Here is an 18,488-nt window from a genome sequence, read left to right on the forward strand (position 1 = left end):
TCCCGCCCCGTCCCGGCTCTGCCCAGCCCGCTGGGGGCCGTGTGTGACACCCTGTCCTTGCAGCGGCGTGGGGCTGGCGCTGTGCCGGCGGCTGCTGGAGGAGGATGGCCGTATCCATCTCTGTATCGCCTGCCGCAACGCCCAGAAGATGGAAGCCACGCGAGACCTCATCCTCACCGACTACCCCGCCGCCCAGGTCTCCACCGTGGAGGTGGACCTGGGTAACCTGGCTTCCGTCCTGCGTGTTGCCCGCGAGCTCCGCTGCAGGTATGGGGACTCTGTCCTGCACCCCACCGCACCCCCCTGTCCACCCTCCACCCCTCACCCCTTTGCTCTTCCCCCTACAGGTTCCAGCGACTGGACTTTGTCTACCTCAATGCTGGGATCATGCCCAACCCACACGTGAACTTTAAGGCTCTCTGGCATGGTCTCCTCACAGGGTAGGAGATGCTTGTGGGCAGTGTGGGGTGCTGGTGGCATCATCATGGCCAAGACATGCCCTTTTGTCCAGGGCTGAAGACCCTATCTCCCTTCCCCAGCATGACACAGAGCCCATCCTTGTGGGATGCTTGGCCTCACATGGGGTGGGTTTGACAGTTGGGTGAAGTTCTGGTGTGCTCCAAGGCACCCAGTGCTCCTACTGATCCCTGGTGTGAGGCTGGCTGTGTGCAGGGGGAGGGCAAGAGTTCACCCAAAGCCTACACATCCCCCCATTAGGCATTGAGTGAAGAACGCTGTTGTGTTGCTGGTGGGGTGAAGTTTGCTCCCACTGGGTCTCCTGACTCTTCTTCTGGCTCTGCTGTAGGCTGCTGTAGTTGTTCTCGGCTGTGGGTCGCAGTACCCTGTGAATCTAACAGCTGATGCTCATTCCATAAGCACCATGGGGTTAAGCATGTTATTCTATAAGCAACATGACTTGCGTTTAATCTAATTTGGTTGTTGAGGTGTTGAACATAAATGCTGGGCTGCTTTCCTTATCTGAATTAGGCATGGCCCTAGGGCTTAGCTCCACACTGAAGCTTGATTTTGTTACCTGAAAGTGAAGTTGAAGAACAGGACTTTCTTTTAATGGTACTTTACTGTGATGAAGTGAAGGAAGAGACAAGCCTTCTCGGGTCTTGTCAGTATTGAGACACTTGCAAATAAAGAGGCTGGGATACTCTGTAAACTTTTTCCAGCCTTTTTTTCATGGATTAATAGAGCTCTTGAAGGTGAAACTAGAGTCTGCGTGGAGCCTGTGAGGTGGGGGGGGTGCTTCTGAAGGACCGAAATGGGGGAGCAGTAGATGCCTCCCAGCAATGTTTTCCTTTGACTCCTGCCCTTGTCTTCCAGGAAAGTGCTTCACATGCTGACCACTGCGGAAGGCATAATGACCCAGACGGACAGGCTTAACGGAGATGGACTGCAGGAGGTGTTTGCTACCAACCTCTTTGGACACTTTATGCTGGTGAGGCTGCATACAAAGATCGAGCCTTCGTTCTGGTGGTTGGTGTGGGTAGGGATGGGCACAGGTGGTACTGATGAACCAGTTCTGTCTTACAGGTTCAGATGCTGATGCAGGCTGCGGTCTGACAGATACAGAACGATAGGGCAAAGGGCTCAGGCTCTTTTAAAATAGCAATAAGTGGTGATAGTTGTTGTTGCAAGGGTTCATATAATCTCAGGGTCACTCTAGTCAGTGGATAGAGGTAAACTGTATGTAGTTCTCTGTGTCCAGGATGAATATCAGGACTTGACTGTATTAAATTCTGAAGAGCTCAACTGAGCTGTGTAAGAGAATGGTGGCTGCTTGTAAATACTCCTGGGGGACCTTGGGCTGAAGCTACACCTGAGCAACAGCTGCCTTTGGCTAGTCTAGTGAAGGTTGGACAAGACTAGGAAAGCCAAGATAAGCTTGTGGCTTTTAAGAACTGCGAAGCTATACTGCAAGATGTTAAATAAGTTAATAATTATTTTGCAGGTTCGTCAACTTGAGTCTCTGCTCTGCGGTAATGAAAAGCCCTCGCGACTCATCTGGACTTCTTCTAGCAACGCCAGGGAGTCTGCCTTCAGCCTTTCTGACTATCAGCATGCCAAGGGGCAGGAAGCATACAGTTCCTCCAAATATGCTACTGACCTGACAAGTGTGGTTCTGAACAGGAAATTTAATAATCAGGTGACGATGGGGTTTGCATGTCTGAAGAAACCTAATGAGCTCCTACTATTTAGAACTATTATTGCATTGTTGTTGTTTAGTTGCATTCATTCATAGCAATTCAATACGTTCCTTAATGCACGTGTAAGACCTAAACATGGTGCAGGTTGAACCGGTGGTGTGGGTGGTGGAGAATCTGCCAGAGAGATTCCTTCTGGGCTTCTTGTCAGAAATGCTTCTGAAAGCAGAAGTTCTTAGGAATGTGAACTCTACCTGTCTCTTTAGACCAAAGAATTGGTCTTAAAGAGCAAAGAGCTTCTGCTCTTTTCAGGGGTACCTGCCTATGAGAACAGGACTGCTTGGGCAGCTTTGTCGGCAAGCACTTGAGGTGTAGGCTCTGCTGTCTCTCCTGATGGCTCCATGCCACTCAACTTTGTCACACTTAAGATGTACAAACAAACCTGGCTTCTTTGTCACAAGGGATTGCCAGGTGGTGTTGGCAGCCCTGGTCCAGTGATAGCGATTTCACTCTCTTGAAATACTTCAGGACAAAAGTGGTTTAGTCATAGAAGGCTGAACTCTTACCTCTTAAAGGTGAGGTAGCCTTTCATCTGAGCAGGTGGTAATTTGTGGGATGGCTGCTGTTGCAGCTGAGCTGCAGGTAGAGTGCAACATGATGTTGTGGTGTGTCGGGAGGCTATGCCTTCTGTCTCCTAGGCTTGCAATGGGCACAGATTTAACTGAGAATCTCCAATTTGGACCTCTCGAAATCACTACATCTAATAGCTCTCTGGATCTGGTAACTTCAGAGAGGAGAGCATGCTATGTCTCAGCAAGAAAATGAGGGAAGGAGTTTGATCTGTTCTTAAACTAATTGTTGTGTATTTCCACACTGACTCGGTTTCTTCTCTGCAGGGTCTGTATTCCAGTGTTGTTTGTCCTGGTCTTGTTATGTCCAACATGACCTACAGAATTTTGCCAGTTTTTCTGTGGAAGCTGCTAATGCCCATTATGTGGCTGGTAAGTGAATCTCCTGGCTGCCCTTGGGTTGAGGTAGCCCTGCTGTGATAAACTTCACGGCAAGTGATGTGCAGAGTGCTTCTTGCTCCTTGCTACCCGTGCTGCTGTACAGTTCTTCCTTCTGTTGGACTGGGCAGGCTGGCCCCTCTGCAGACCTTCCCTTTGGCACCTTGGGGCCCTGATTTCCAAGCTGAGCGTGGAGGTTTGGTGCTGGACATAGAGCCAGGGTCAGCCTTTCAGCCACAGCTGTGTCTGTCATGCACCCCCTTAGAAGCTTTGCCAGCCTGCCGTGGGCTTATGAAAGCCTGTTATTTTGGCAGTAGCAGAGCTCTGGACAAAAGTTGGCCCCTGTGCTTTGAAATTCTCACTGTTTTTAGAACAGACTGTATTTTCCAGTGTTCTTTCCATCCCTCTAGAAGGCAGTGTCTCCTGCTCTCTTCTTTCCATCCCTCTGGAAAGCAAAGCTTGCTGCTCTCTGCCTCTTCCCCCTGTTTATCCAAAACTTTCCTTGCCTTTCTTCCTCTGGGCTTCAGCTGTTCAGGTTCTCTACAGTTCCATCCCTGCATGCAGGCTGCCTGCTCTAAGTCTTGATGCTCTTCCTGCGAGACTGGCTTTTTTGCTTAAGCTGTCCCAGCCGGCAGCAGCTGATCCTGGTGGATCATGTTTCTCCTGGCTGTGGAAAGGCAATGCCTTCTCACTTATCCTCAACGCTGACAGTATTGCAGATCCTCTCTGCCTTCTGCCTGATGTGTTCCTGAGACCATTCCAGAAGAGGTGCCCGCAAGGCATTTGTGTGGCCCCTTGCCTCCTGCTTTGGGGATGACCTCTGTGTGGGGGCACGGAGTGAGGTTGCTGATCTGGTGGGTGGCTCCAGAGTTTGTGGTAATAAAGGGATGCTTTAGTTATAAGCGTGGGGTGTTACCTGTAGTCAACTTTGAGAGGTATTTCTGCCTCTGGTAGATGGTCTGATGTGGCTGGACTGCAGAGGGCTTGCCAAAGAGACCTTGGGTGAAAATACAGACTGTCATATACTTCTTTTCCCCTCAGATCCGCTTTTTTGCCAAAACTTACACCCTGACACCGTATAATGGAGCAGAAGCTCATGTAAGTAGTTCACAACTTGATTTTAATGTTCTTCCCTTCTGGGTAGCTCTTCCAGTGTTTGCTGGCTTGAACAGAGAGCATCTCTGCCAGGCTGGGGGGTGGGTGCTGTATTTCCCTCCTGAACAGCTTGCAGCTGTGACCAGGGCTGATCCAACAGGTGATGCTGTATGCCCTTCATTAACAAAATAAATTATTTTGGAAAAAAACTCTTTGTTCCCTCTCGGTCAGGGAGAATGCTGCTGTCCCTGTTGGCACTCGAGCAGCCACAGGCATGCGGGGACAAGGGTGGGTGATGCAGGGGACAGCGTGCATCAAGAACAGTGGTGAGTGAGTTTAGCCACGTGAACTGCTTTAGTGGTTTAGCACTGGGGCATAAATATGATTTACTGTTGGGTCAGGTAGGTCACAGCTGAGGGGAGCCAGTTCAGAACTACTTCTTCTTTAGGTGTCAAGTCTTTCTCTTCTTGATAGAAGTGCCTGTGGTGTGTTCTTCTGTGTCCCTTGGCAGCCAGATCCTTGACTGCAGGCTTGGTTGGAACAGTGTGCACTAGAGTTGGTATGTGTTTGTGCTGTTCTCCCTAGGTGTGGCTGTTCAAACAGAAGCCAGAGCACCTGGATGCGCTCGTCAAATACCACAGCTGTACTTCTGGACTGGGGAAGAGCTATGTGGAGCCCAGAAAGGTAAATGCAGTGTGGCCTCCTGCTGCAGGAGACTTTGCTAGGGGTCTGCCATCTGCCTTGCATGGAAGGGTTGGGGCCAAGGATGTCCTGTGGCTGGAGTGGAAACAAGATGCATGTTGAATGTTGATATGGGGGTTATCTGCAAGGTTTCCTAGAGTAACACCTGGCTCAGGTTGGAGGTTGGAAGACAGTGGAGATGATGGTTGGAACAGGATGATGTTGTAATGATACTTCCTCAAAATATGTTCTGGCTTGTGTCCTGGTGAGAGATGCCTTTAGCTGCCTCTTTGTGAATGTAGAAGCTCTGGAGATGCATGCTGCTATCCTCAGAACTCCCCTCAGTACATGTGCTGGTTGCCACCAAGGTAATGGTCTCATGGTGCTTGTCTTCCAGATGGAGGTGGATGAAGAAATTGCTGAAAAATTTTACCAAAAGCTGTTGGAACTGGAGAAGCAGACTCTAGAGAAATACAGTGATCTCCTAGATTAAGTAAAGCCAGTCTCAGTGGGATAACAGTCTCATATCGGTAACATGGGCTTTCTTCATTCTGGTGCTACTTGTGTTGCCTGCTGTTCTGCAGGCACATGGCTTCAGATCCCATCTTCCTTCTCGACAGAAGGTGAACAGTTCCTGAAAATGGAAATGTGAAAACTGAAGAGAAATACTTAGTCTATCTGGTATGGGATTTTTTTTCTGTCATAAAACTGGAGACCTAGAGTAGGTGGAGGCTGTCAACACAGTTGCAAAGCAGTATCTTGCAAAAGCATGACTGAACTGTGCACGGTTCAGGAACAGCCTCAAAACATGTGGTTTAAATCTGGCTTAGTGTTCAGGAAAGACAACAGTCTGGCGTGCTGCCCTCTGTCTGGGCTCTACCAGTCTCTCTAGACTGCTTGAACACATTACCTGTGGCTGATCCTGAAATACTTGAAGGCCCATCTTCAGAGGAGCTGCTCTTCGTTTGTACAGCACAGCAGGGGCTGGCTTTCCAGACCTGCTGAACAAGATTGAACCTTTCTGGAAATCAGGCTCTGCACAGCATCTGAAGCCAAGCTCCTGAAGAGCTGGCCTGAGGAGCACACCCCTTGCCTCAACTGTGAAGACAAATGCCTTGCTGTCCCCTGGGTATGGGGCCATGTGTGTCGTAACCAACTGGCTGGAGAGACTGAAGCTGCTGATGTTAGCCTGGGCACAGGGCTAATCAGCTCTGTTTGAAGCAAGAGTGAGAGGTTACCATGTTATTTTAGCTATTTAACTATCTTTTTATATAATTTTACTGTACCAAATATTCTTCCTGTTGTCTATCCGGGGACCTTCAGGAAGTACCTGATGTACTTCAAATGCTGCAATGAATAAATAGCTGGAACTGACTTTCCCTTGCTGCAGTGGTGTTTTTACTCCAGTAACTGGCTGCTTGTGACTCGGAGGGCTGGACAGAAGGTTGCTTTGTTGTCTTGTGCAATAAGGCTGTGCACACCTGGGAGGCATGGGGTCTGTGCTCTCCTGCCACAGGAGAGCTGTTAGCCACCTCTCTGGGTTTACTTCTCTTGTTCCTTCTAGCTAGTGAAAGACATGAGTGACTTCTGAAGACTTCAGTGTGGTTTTGTGCGTTGAGTACCTGCGGGGTGTCTGGGACTGTTTCCCAGCCCTAGGTGCTTGGGAGACACAGGCATCTCTGGTGCTTGCTCACCCTGATGTGTCACTGAATTACTAATTTAATGCTCTCTAATAAGGCAGTGTTATGGTGTGCCTAGGCACTTCCCTGGGGCCTGGCAGAGGCCGGGGGAGTTAAGGAAGGAGGCTGTGCTGCTCAGCCCTGCATCATCTTGGCTGTGGTGGAGGCTTCTGGAGCTGTGGCTGAGCTGCCCATGCTGGTGCATCCTGTTGGGTTGGGTCTGGAGTACCCTCAAGGGTTGGGTCAGGGGTCTGTGTAGGGAAAATGCCTGTCATGGTCTCAGCATCCCCCCACCTCACAGGCTCCACACAGACTCTAGTTTCACCTTCAAGAGCTCTATTAATCCATGAAAAAGGGGCTGGAAAAAGTTCACAGAATATCCCAATTTCTTTTACTAGCAGCTGATGCAGTGCTATGCTTTGGATTTGGGATTAAAATAGTGTTGATAAAACACTGATGTTTTTTAGCTGTTGCTAAGATCTCAAGGGCTCTTCTGTTCCTCACACTGCCCTACCAGCAAGGGCTGGGAGTGCACAAGAAGTTGGGAGGAGACAGAGCTGGGACAGCTGACCCCAACTGACCAAAGAAATATTCCATGTCATATTGCTATGCTTGGTATATAAAGCTTGGGGAAGAAGGAGGAAGGGGCAGGGGGGAGTTTGGAGTTATAGCGTTTGTCTTCTCCAGTAAAGATTACCCATGATGGAGCCCAGCTTTCCTGGAGATGGCCAAACGCCTCCCTGCAGATGGGAAGCAGTGAATGAATTTCTTGTTTTGCTTTGCCTGTGTGTGCAGTTTTGCTCTGCCTACTAAACTGTCTTTTTTCCTCACTTTTCTGATTCTCTTCGGCATTCCATCTGAGAGGGGGGAGTGAGTGGCTGTGTGGTTCTAGCTGCTGTCTGGCATTAAACTCCAACACTGCAGAAGCACAGAGCTGGCATCCAGGAGAAAGCAGGCTCTGCAGAGGCTCTTCATTGTGTTGGCTTGTAGAGATACAGATTTGAAGAATCTTGCTTTTCTTTTTTCAACTTATTCACACTATCCATTGTAGAGGGGTACTGCTAGTATGGTGCTGTCTGCAGTAGAAACAGCTCAGTCTTGAATTTGGGCTGAGCAGTACCTCTCAGCTCAGCCCTCATGTGAATACCAGAGTTAACAACACTAATGTGGATGGGAATGTCCTCTGTTTTGGCCTGGCATTGGAACAGAATGAGAGGTTGGCAATGGTGGAGTGGTGCTTCCCTTGGCTACGGCTGTAGCTGTTTGGCGTTGTGAAGCAGATTGGGGTGTGCTTGTGTGGATCTTTATTTAAATGCAATGAAGTCTATCCCAGCACGAGATCTGGGTGCTGTGGCTTTGGCTGGCTGTGTCCTGAAGCCTCCTGAGGCCAGAGCTCCCCCTTGCTGGTCCTGTTTCTTCTCCACAGGGAAGGAGTCAGTGGGTGGCTGTCTTTTCAACTTGGTGTCCTTGATCCCCACAGCACCCTGCAGTGGTATTTGGCTCCTTGTTCTGGAGAGTAGTTAAGCATGTTGTCTTGATTGGTTTTAGATGAGCATCTTGAACTTTGCTGTGCTTCTGACCGGGGATGTAGTAGGTATCGTTCACACCCTCTGACTTCAGGGTTTGCCACCTGAGTGCCCCAGAGCCAGGGGCACTCGATCATCCCTTATCCCTGCTCTGGCTGCTCTCTGATACTACCCCTGCCTCATTTTTTTCAGAGTCTGACACAATGCTTCATGAAATGAAAGCAACTTACTGGGATATGGGAAGGATGGGGCTCTTATGCTGAGCTGGTCGCATGTATCATCCTGTGCCAGCTGCATGGTGGCACTGTAGCTGTGGTAGTCCAAGGATTTGAATGTGTTAAGGTCTGGAGGTGCTAGAAGAGGTAGCTTTAAAAAAGCTGGTTCAGTTAGGAAACATAAACACTTTCTGGTACATAGGTGTGTTGTGGGTTTTTTCTAAAGCCTGGAATAAAGTGGCAAATTTCTAGGGTGGACAGAGATTGATCAAAGGCAGGACCTTTGGGTTTTTTTCTCAAGTGTGTACCCAAGGGCTGAAGTTGGGCATTTATCAGGGGAAGCTGTGCCTGCTGGGCCAAGTGGTTTTTGCCTGTGGAGCATGGAGAGGCTGGAGAAGCGAGAGGATGTGTGATAGACCACCAGCAGTCTTTGAGTTATCTGTGATGTTGGTGTTGAGTAGGGCTATGAACCAGTTTCTGGGCTCATCTTAAAAGCACCCTGTATCTCCCACTTGAGGAAAATGTCTGTTTCTGTCCTGTTATGAGCTATGAACTAGTTTCTGGGCTCATCTTAAAAGCACCCTGTATCTCCCACTTGAGGAAAATGTCTGTTTCTGTCCTGTTATGTCTGAGCTCAGCCTGCTGCGCAGTTTAGTTTCACCTTAGTTGCTGTGAGGGCACCTGGGGCACATCCTGGGAGATGCAAGCATTGGGATTCAGGAGTTGCGAGGGATCTGCTGCAGCATGTGTCTGTGGTTGGTGTGGATGCAAAGTGGCCTCTGGAGAGCTCTAGCTCAGCTTCCTGCTCAGAGTTACATGGAGAAGGAACAAAAGACGCTAAAGCACAAGCTGAGTCCTGGAGAGATGGGACAACCTGGAAAGATGGTATAAAGCTTGCCGTTTCCTATGAGTTTGGGGCTGCGTGGAACTGGAGATGCACAGTCAGCCCAGGTGTCTCCAGAAGATTGGTCTTCAGTTGGAGGAGGTGTTCCAGTGTCCTACAGCACTTGCCATACGACCTCGCTGCTTTTGTGACCCCAGGCCTCGTTGTCCATACCCTTCCGTAGGAGAAAACTTGGCTGTGCCCAACTTCACCTGCTCCTCTCCTCCATGTTGTGAGAACTGGAATTTTTTTCATCTGTCATGGTTTAAACCCTCCCAGTAGCTAGGAACGCATGGCTGCTTGTGTAGTTCTCCCCCTTCCCCCAGGAAGGGCAGGGAGAAGAGGAAGAAAAAGAGGGGAAAGGGAAAGGAAAAAACGTTGTGGGTTGAGATAAAGTGTGTTTAATAGAATAATATCAGAAAAGGAAAATAGTAGTAATAATAATAATGGTAAAACAATATACAAAACTCAAGTCACTCTCACCACCCAGTAAATGGGTGAACTGGCACCTTCCCAAGCAATGATCTCGAGTGCATGCTCCCCAGGCTAACCCCGTGTATATGCTGAGCATGACATCTATGGTACAAAGTATTCCACTGGTCATTTCATAGGTCTCTCTAGGCTCCTTCTCAGCTTCTATGGGAAGCTGAAAAAAGTCCTTGAAAGTCCTCTCAAGTTTCCTCTCTCATCCTGAAAGCGCAGGTAGGACCTGGTGCGGTGAAATGGAGACCGCCCAAAGGGCCAGGGGATGGCTCAGTTGTTTGTTGCCTGCTGTGAACTTTGCCCGGTGAATCCGGCTCAAGGGCTGCTGTGCCACCTGATTTGGCTGACCAACACCCAGGTGACTGTGAGCAGAGCTGGCTGACATTCTGGAAGTGCCAGTCTGCAGGGAGGGATGGCTCCTCGTGCCTTGCTCTTGGCTAACAGGTGCCTATGCGTGGAGATTAATCCTCCAGCTAATCCCTTTTGGCCAACAGGCGCATCCAGGCACGAACGCAGCAATGGAGAAACAGCAGCAGGCAAAGCAGGCAGGTACGTGTGTCTGTCAGCCTCTTCCCAATGCTCTCCTGTCTCCTCATCTTCCCTTACTAAGGTAGTGGACACACCGCTGATGACATTTCATGAGTCAGGTGCCTCTGTCGAGGTGATGCACGTGGAGTTGTTCCGCCCTTTGTGCAATGAAAGCAAGTCCTGCCCAAAGCATGGGGTCCTGTGGTGAAGCTGGGGGTGATGCAGGGTGGTGAGAAATGCCAGGCATGGGGTGGGGGAAGAGCTGGCAGTGACAGCTGTGAGTCAGTGCTGAGACAGGAGCTTTCTGTTTGTGATCCTCGGATATGGAGCTTTCCAGAGATGCTCTGGGGTGGGTCTTGAGCATGAAAACTCATCATGATTGCTCTATGATGTCCTGCGCAATTGAGCTGTGAGATCTAGTATCTAATTATCATGCCTCGTGCCAAGTCACCAGTTTCTTATTTTCATGGGAAAACGTGTTGTCTTGCTCCAAACACAGCCCAAGTCCTCTGTTCCTTTACAGCCCAGCTGGCTTTCAGCTGTGCAGAGCACTGATAATAGGAGCGTGGGTGGGAAATTTTTCGGCTAGGATGGAGCTCTCACACCTCCAGCCAGCCCTGCTCTGAGCAGTGATGGCCTCGTGGCTGGACCAGACAGCTCAGGGATGTGTCCAGGTGAGTTCTGAAGTTGCCAGGGATGAAGACTCTACAGCCCCCCCCCCCTCCCCAACCCTGTCCTGGGGCTGCTCCCACAAACTACCCTGCTTTGCAGCTTCCCAGGGGAGAGTAAGGCTGATTTGTTTGAAAGGTGAGGCGTTGGGGCTTAGGGCAGACGTGTGCCACATGGCCAAGGAAATGAGAAAGCCCAAAGAGAGCCAAGACTGCCTGCAGGGTCAGGGTGGCTTTTCAGTGTCACTTTCCAAAACACGGAGCTGTGCCCAAAGGAGAAACCTCAAGGGTGAACTGGTGGATGGGTTCAGGAACCTGTGAGCAGAATCAGAATAAGTAGTAATTCCTTTTTCTATCTCATCAATAGATGGTCCTGTCTAAGAACAGATCTTGGAGAGGCTGCAGTGCTGTAATTGGCCCCAGTGCTCAGTGAGAGGAGCCTGGGAAAGCTGCCCTGCCAGAAACTCTCTTGTAGATGTGAGGATTTGTATCAACCCAGAGTGCTTGCAGGGGAGACTGCAGGGCAGGCAGATGAACAACAAGGAGGACATTCCTCTTGAGGCGAAGTAGTTGAACTCATCACTGTGCATTCATTTCTCCCTTAAAACTTTCTCAAGCAAAGCAAACAGGAGGAGGTGGCTGGATACCTGGGGTCAAGCTGTGCAAGGTCTTGCTGCAAGGTGGCGCAAATGTTTAACACTTATGTAGGATGTTCTTTCAAGAAAGAGAAGCCACTAAAGACGCAGATGACCTCAGGGTGCACCAGAGAGGCATGACTCCGGTCTTGCCCTGCTCTTTGTTTCTGTCTGTCTCAACAGAAGCCTTGGTGAGTTCAGTTTGGTTCAGCATACACCTGCCTGCAGGAGTCATGGCCCCTGGAAGAACCTGCCATCTGCTCCTCCAGGGCAGTGACAGTGGGAGGCATGTGGGAGTCTGGCAGCGAGGAGACAGCAGGGCATTCAGGGCCCCCTCCAGGGCTGCTGCAAGGACAGAGCCCCCATAACTCAACCTCGGTATCACAGCACTAAGATGGCACCTAGTGCCACCCCAGCTCAGCCATTGCAGGCTGAATGCAGTCCCATCCTCAAGGGACAGCAGTGACCTTGAGTGGGGACGCTAGCCAGTGTCTACAGGAAGTTGTGTGGGATAGGACTGAGAAGATAGTGATGTTTTTGAGCATCATATTCAGCTCTGGAAATGCAGGCATGCTCGCCCACAGCTCAGATAATGAGATTCACCTCTGAAGCAGCTCCATGAGTCACTGTGGTCTGCACCTCTCTGGGAACCACAAAGCAGGTGCAGCAATATCTTAGGTTCTTGTAATCTGAATAGATGGTGGCTCATCCATGGTGAGCCAGCAAAAGTCAAAACTGCTGAGATGTTTTGGTTAAGTCATTTCCAAGCAGTGGCCTGTGGAGGCCCTCAGGGATGCTGCTCTGTGCCCACCAGCCCCACAGAGCCCAGGGACATGTGCTGCATGGCCTCCAGGCATCGGTGATTCATTAATGGCCTTAAAATGCAGTAAGACCGCACAGGAGTGGAGCAGATCCTCACGCTGCATACCCACACTCTGCCTGTCAGCAGCTGCCACAGCTCAGGGGTCAGGAGAGCTGCATCACATCCCTGCCTTGAATTCCCTAGTTACTTTTCATCAGGTCATGGCTTCCTTGGCCTTGGGCAGCTCCTGGATTGACTCAAGCTCTTCCTGCTGTGCTCAGCAGCTCCCCAGCCAGCTCATGATAGGCATTCTTGGCTGAAGAGGGACATGTTGTCATCTGCGTCTGGGCTATGTGGATGGGAGCAGGCAGAACGTGCTAAGGGAGACCACCTGGGTCCATGTGAACAGAAATGCTGGAGAACAGAAAGGGTTGGAGGCCAGCTGTGAGGATGGCTCCATCTTTGGGCTAGCTGCCAGGCAGTGGCAGAGATTGAGGTCAGTGACAGCAGGGAGAGGAGGCAGTAGCATGCACATCGCTTTATGTTTTAGCTGGAATGGAACACCAGATCTAAGGTCAGAGGAGTTGAATTGGCAGGGGCAATTGGCACTTTGGGCATTTCTCTGTGTACAGGCAGTGAGTCGTGTCTCCAGAAATTTTATTATAGACTCACTGGAGTGTTGATGACATGGGCTTCTTGAGGTCCCTTTTTGAGAATGTCCCTCTTGAAGCAGGATTAGCACCACCACTAGTAATCCACCTCTCTGCTCCCTGAAGACCCTCATGGTCTCTCCTGCTCTCCTTTCATGCCATGAGTCGTGAGGCTTTTGGACTCAGGAGTCTTATGCGATGGCCTTGGAGCTCACACCTGAGGTAAGAGTTACATTCTTGTGCCCAAACACCTCCAATAAGGTGAGATCTGTCCAAGGGGGAAGATGTGCCACAGTAGCATAGCTGTAGCAGGGGTAGCAGAGTGCTTGGCCACGGGGACATCTGCAGTGGAGCTCCCTGCTCCACATGGGGTGGGTGCACCAGCAGTTGCCCTGTTGCACAATGAGCCTTTGGGGACCCCTCTTCCACTTGCAGTGGGACCAGAAGTCAACAGAGGTCCCACTGGCTGTGGGACCAGTCGCAAAAGCTGCGTCCAGTTTGACTCCCACAACAGACACTGGGACTGAAATTTTGCTTTTCTGAAATCCAGCCCTTGGGCTGCTGAACCACCTGGCAGCGTGCTGGCCAGCCAGGACACTGGCTGTGGGACCAGTCACAAAAGCAGCGTCCAGTTTGACTCCCACAACAGACTGGGACTGAAATTTTGCCTTTCTGAAATCCAGCCCTTGGGCTGCCGAACCACCTGGCAGCGTGCTGGCCAGCCAGGCAGCTCTTGTCGGATGCCAGAGAGCTGCCTCAGTCCTGTGGGCACCAGCAGCTTCCTCCCACCCACGTGGTGACGGCTGTTGGCACTTCCTTCATCAACAAAGCCCTTGGCAGGTTTGGTGGTTCCTGATGGGGCTGCTGGGGTCCTGGACATGGCATTTAATGAGAAGGGACCATGAGGCTGGGACATCTCCTGCAGGAGATGTTGCTTCTTGGTGTGCAGTCATTCTCCAACCATGGAGGTTGAGAGCTGGGTCCAGACTCTGCTCTCCTGTCTTTTTCCAAAGTCAAGGACAACACTGCTGGGGTGTAGTAGTGTTGGTGAGGATATAGGGGACAAGGGTGGGCACATAGTCAAGGTGGTGGGATTAGAGGTTTCTAATGGTGGTGGATGGAGGTTTCTTCCCAAATGTCCCTTGGGTCTCCCATGAGCCCACAGGATCCTCGGTTAGGTGTGGGCACCGACCGGAGTGGAGTAAGCTGCTGTTGTTATTCCAAGGCAAACAGGGAGGGTGTTGGAACAGGTTTGGTGATGCTGGGGCTGGTTCCATTGCCGGATGTCCTGCCCAGGGCACCTCATCAGTGTGTGCCACTGGCACATGGTGGCTGTGTCCAGGAGACCTACCTTAGCACATCCACCCTACATGTTCATTCTCCTTCCCTGGATGTTGTAGTTGGGGCTGATGCTTACTGCTCGCTGCCTAATGAGCTGAGCTTTGTAATTAGTTGCAATAGGACTTATCAACACTCCTTCTGACCTAGACCTCTGGCAGGGAGAGGTCATGTCTATATCAGCCCTTGCTAATCCCCATTTTCTCCCCACCTTTTCCTCTTGACTGCCCACATCTCCCTCCCTGAGGTGTTCAGCTGACACGATTGCTGCAGGACAAAGGTTGGTCTTTGCAGCCTTTAGTAGAGCACTGGTATGTGAGCTGTGGGTCCAACCACGGTGCCTGGACACCACGAAAGCACTGCTTGAAGCAGGACAGGCAGTCCCCCTGGACCTTACCCACACTCACTTTGCCAAATGTTGACTGCCAGCAGCTTCTGCAGGGGCTGGTCGGTGTGCACCAACTCTGCCTGGGTTTCCCTGCACAGCCCAGGTCCCCTGACCTCTCAGGTCCATAGTTTAGCTCAGGAGAGAGCAGAGAGAGAGAGTATTAAGGAAGTGGACATCCCAAGGCAGGTACCAGAGTGACTGGGAGTTGTGCAGGAGAGCCAGGCTGGTTGCTCCAGATCCAAAATGACTGAAGCCAAGCAGTCCTCAGAGACTCGCTTTTGTCCAAGTTGGAGGTTTCCCCAGAAAATTGTAGCGTTCAGGCACTGATGGAGCAGCCATGGAAGTGTGGGGGTGTGCTGGAAGTGTGCCGATGTGGCAGGGCATCAGCGTTGGCCAAGTGGCCTCGAAACCCAGGGACGATCTTGCACAGCTACGTGCAGAGGAGAGGACACATTGTGATGTTTGTTCTCAAGGGAATTTATATTTTGAAACACAGCGAGGTGAAACCTTACCTTGATCATAGGGGCTCAGCCAGGTTTAATTACAGTGTGCGGTGGGGATGGGTACAACCAGCTGGCATCTCAGGGAGGCAGGATGTGAATAGCTGCATCCCTGTGCCAGATAAGAAGGCAGGTATGAGCTGAGGGATAGGAGGAACAGATACTCCCCTCTGGCTTTTTTTGTCATCTTTCACACTACCCAAAGATGGGTTCCTAGCCAGACCTGTTTTCCCAGCCGTGCCGTGCATAGAATCACAGAATAGTCTAGATTGGAAGGGACCTTTAGCATCATCAAGTTCAAACCATCAATGTATCACTGCTAACACCACCACTAAAACATGTCCCTAAGCACCATGTCTACCCGTCCTTTAAATACCTCCACGGGTGGCGATTCCACCACTTCCCTGGGCAGCCTGTTCCAGTGCTTGATAACCCTGTTGGTGAAGAATTTTTTCCTAATACTCAATCTAAAGCACCCCTACTGTAACTTGAGGCCATTTCCTCTTGTCCTATCGCTTGTTACTTGGGAGAAGAGCCCACCCTACTTCTCTACAACCTCCTTTCAGGTAGTTGTAGATAGTGATAAAGTCTCTCCTGAGCCTCCTTTTCTCCAGACTAAACAACCCCAGTTCCCTCAGCTGCTCTTCATAAGACTTGTGCTCTAGACCCCTCACCAGCTTTCTTGCCCTTCTCTGAACCCACTCCAGCACCTCAATGTTTTTCTTGTAGTGAGGGGCCCAAAACTGAACACAGTATTTGAGGTTCAGCCTCACTAATGCTGAGTACAGGGGGACAATCACTTCCCTAGTCCTACTCACCACACTATTCCTTATACAGGCCAGGATGCTGTTGGCCTCCTTGGCCACCTGGGTTCACTGCTGCTCATATTCAGCTGTGGTAGCCATGGCATGGGGGTTCCCATGGATGAAGAGCAGGGCTGTAGGGTCTCCAAGACTGCTGCTGGAGCCAAGCTGCCTGCAACCCACAGGTACCAGCACAGGACAGGCACGCACAGTGTGCAGGAAACCCCAGGTAGGTCCCAAAAGTCCCTGACACAGATGTCTGCTCCCAATGGAAACTGTCAAGCCCCAGGGTCTGGCACTGCTTGGTGGATGGGAATATGAATTTCCCATCCAGAAAGCCATGAATTTCAGTATAATATGATTATTAGGTAGAACTTGCACAAGTCCCACTTTTCTCCTACTACAGTATTCTGGTCTGAGCTTTGCATTCAGTGCCTGTGCAGCTCAGCTTGGTGCAAGTTCTCCTAAACTCAGCTTTAAGCTACTCTCTTAAACTCCTACCAAGTTGAACAGAGCTGCCTAGGAAGCCTGGGGCTCATCCCAGACAGCTTGCTCATCTGAGACAGGCAGGTCTCCTGGCTTTTTCTCCAGGTTTTAAAAACCACTCTTTTTCAAATTTATTTTTAAGACATATTTTTAAATATGTCTCCTATTCTGGCTTGGATAGAGCTCCTCTGTCTGCCCAGGGCTTGCTAAAGGAGGGATGCTGAAAGGTCAGGCTTGATGCAGTCGTGCCTCCCGTATGAGGGCTGGACAGACTCAGAAAGTCGTGGTTTCTGGGGCAGGTGCCTGTTTGCCCAGGTCTTGTTTGACTCAGAGGCATAAACACAGGTGTTACTGCTGTGGTTAGTAGGGAAACCTCTCAAATTGCTGTGCAACTCAGGGTCATGTCATGTGCTTTCCTGTGTTGTCATGTTGGTCCATGACACAAATTTCCTCCTTCAGCAGAAGGATGTAGGAGGGAGCTTCCATCACCCTGGGCACCTGCAGCAAACTTGCGTGGTGGACCTGATGCATGAGGGACCGTAACTGCTTGCTGTGGCCCCTCACCAGGCTGCATGGCCTCCTACCATCCAACTTTGTGCTGTCCCCCAGTGTGTGGCATCTCTTGAGTCCACCTCTCATTTTAAATGTTCGGATATTTCTCTGCTGGCCCTTGGCACCACATAAGCGTTGCCTTCATGAGCCCCTGGCTGCTATTGGTAGCTGTAGAGCCAAGGGACATGATGACATTCTCTATCAGCCTCTTTCTACACGTGACCTCTGGAAGGCACAGCCAGATTAGTTTATTGTGCCTTGCAAAATCCAGCATGGGAATGCTAATGAGAAGACCTGTCTCCTGCAACTTTGTTTTCTCTAAACAGGATGTGATGCTGACAGCTGAGGCCACGGGACCAAAAGCCACAGGAGCTGAGGCCACAGGGAGGTGCTGGGAAGAGCTCCAGCATGTACCAGGAGTGTGCAAGGATCAACCACAGCCCCTATCTCACCTTGCTCACCTCCGGGTCAGACAACAAGGAAGCTGACGTATCCCACCGGGGAGGGTAAGTGCTTCTCAGCTTTTGGCCCTAAGTTACCTGGGGTGTGTCCTGTGCAGGTGTGTGTCCTTCCCACTCCCACCACTGATACAAGACTGGCAGGAGTGGCTGTCACGCCAGAGGGTCGTGGCTGCCATCCAGAGACAGGCTGGAGAAATGGGCTGATGAGGGACCTCATGCAGTTCAACACAGGGAAGTGCAAAGTCCTGCACCAGGGGAGGAACATACACCAGCACATGCTGGGGCCACCCAGATGGAAAGCAGCTCGGCAGAAAAGGCCCTGGGGATACTGGTGGACACCAAGTTGAACACAAGCCAGCAATGTGCCCTTGCAGCAAAGAAGGCTAACGGTGTCCTGGAGAGCATTTGGAGAAGTGCTGCCAGCAGATAGAGGGAGGTGATCCTTCCCCTCTGCCCAGCAGTAATGAGGTCACCCTGGACTGCTGTGTCCAATTCTGGGCTGCCCAGTACAAGAGAGACATGGGCATGCTGGAAAGAGTCCAGTGGAGGGCCACTAAGATGATCACACACAGAATCACACAGAATCTTCTAGGTTGGAAGGGACCTTAAAGATCATCTTGTCCAACCGTCAACCTAACTGACAAAAATAGACACCCACACAACAAACAAGGAGCATCATCACTAAACCATACCTCCCAGCACTACATCAACCTGTCTTTTGAACACCTCCAGGGATGGTGCCTCAACCACCTCCCTGGGCAGCCCATTCCAATGGCTGATAACCCTTTCAGTGAAAAAAATTTTCCTAATATCCAGCCTGAACCTACCCTGGTGCAACTTGAGGCCATTTCCTCTTGTCCTGTTGCCTGTGACTTGAGAAAACAGACCGACCCCCATCTCTCTACACCCTCCTTTCAGGGAGTTGTAGAGAGCAATAAGGTCTCCCCTCAGCCTC

At 50.7% G+C, this 18,488-nt stretch overlaps 1 protein-coding gene across 1 annotated transcript; it reads left to right on the forward strand.

Annotated features, from left to right (window-relative positions):
• Positions 1-65: 65 nt before the first annotated feature.
• On the forward strand, positions 66-6,311 carry HSD17B7 (hydroxysteroid (17-beta) dehydrogenase 7). The gene is made up of 8 exons (XM_014943301.1): positions 66-267; positions 348-440; positions 1,333-1,447; positions 1,961-2,155; positions 3,050-3,154; positions 4,202-4,258; positions 4,841-4,939; positions 5,334-6,311. Exons 1-8 carry the CDS (start codon positions 149-151, stop codon positions 5,427-5,429), a joined length of 879 nt encoding a protein of 292 aa, XP_014798787.1. The 5' UTR covers positions 66-148; the 3' UTR covers positions 5,430-6,311.
• The last annotated feature ends 12,177 nt before the right edge of the window (positions 6,312-18,488 follow it).

Source organism: Calidris pugnax, unplaced genomic scaffold (assembly GCF_001431845.1).
Source record: "Calidris pugnax isolate Ruff unplaced genomic scaffold, ASM143184v1 scaffold63, whole genome shotgun sequence".
Lineage (NCBI taxonomy): Eukaryota > Metazoa > Chordata > Aves > Charadriiformes > Scolopacidae > Calidris > Calidris pugnax.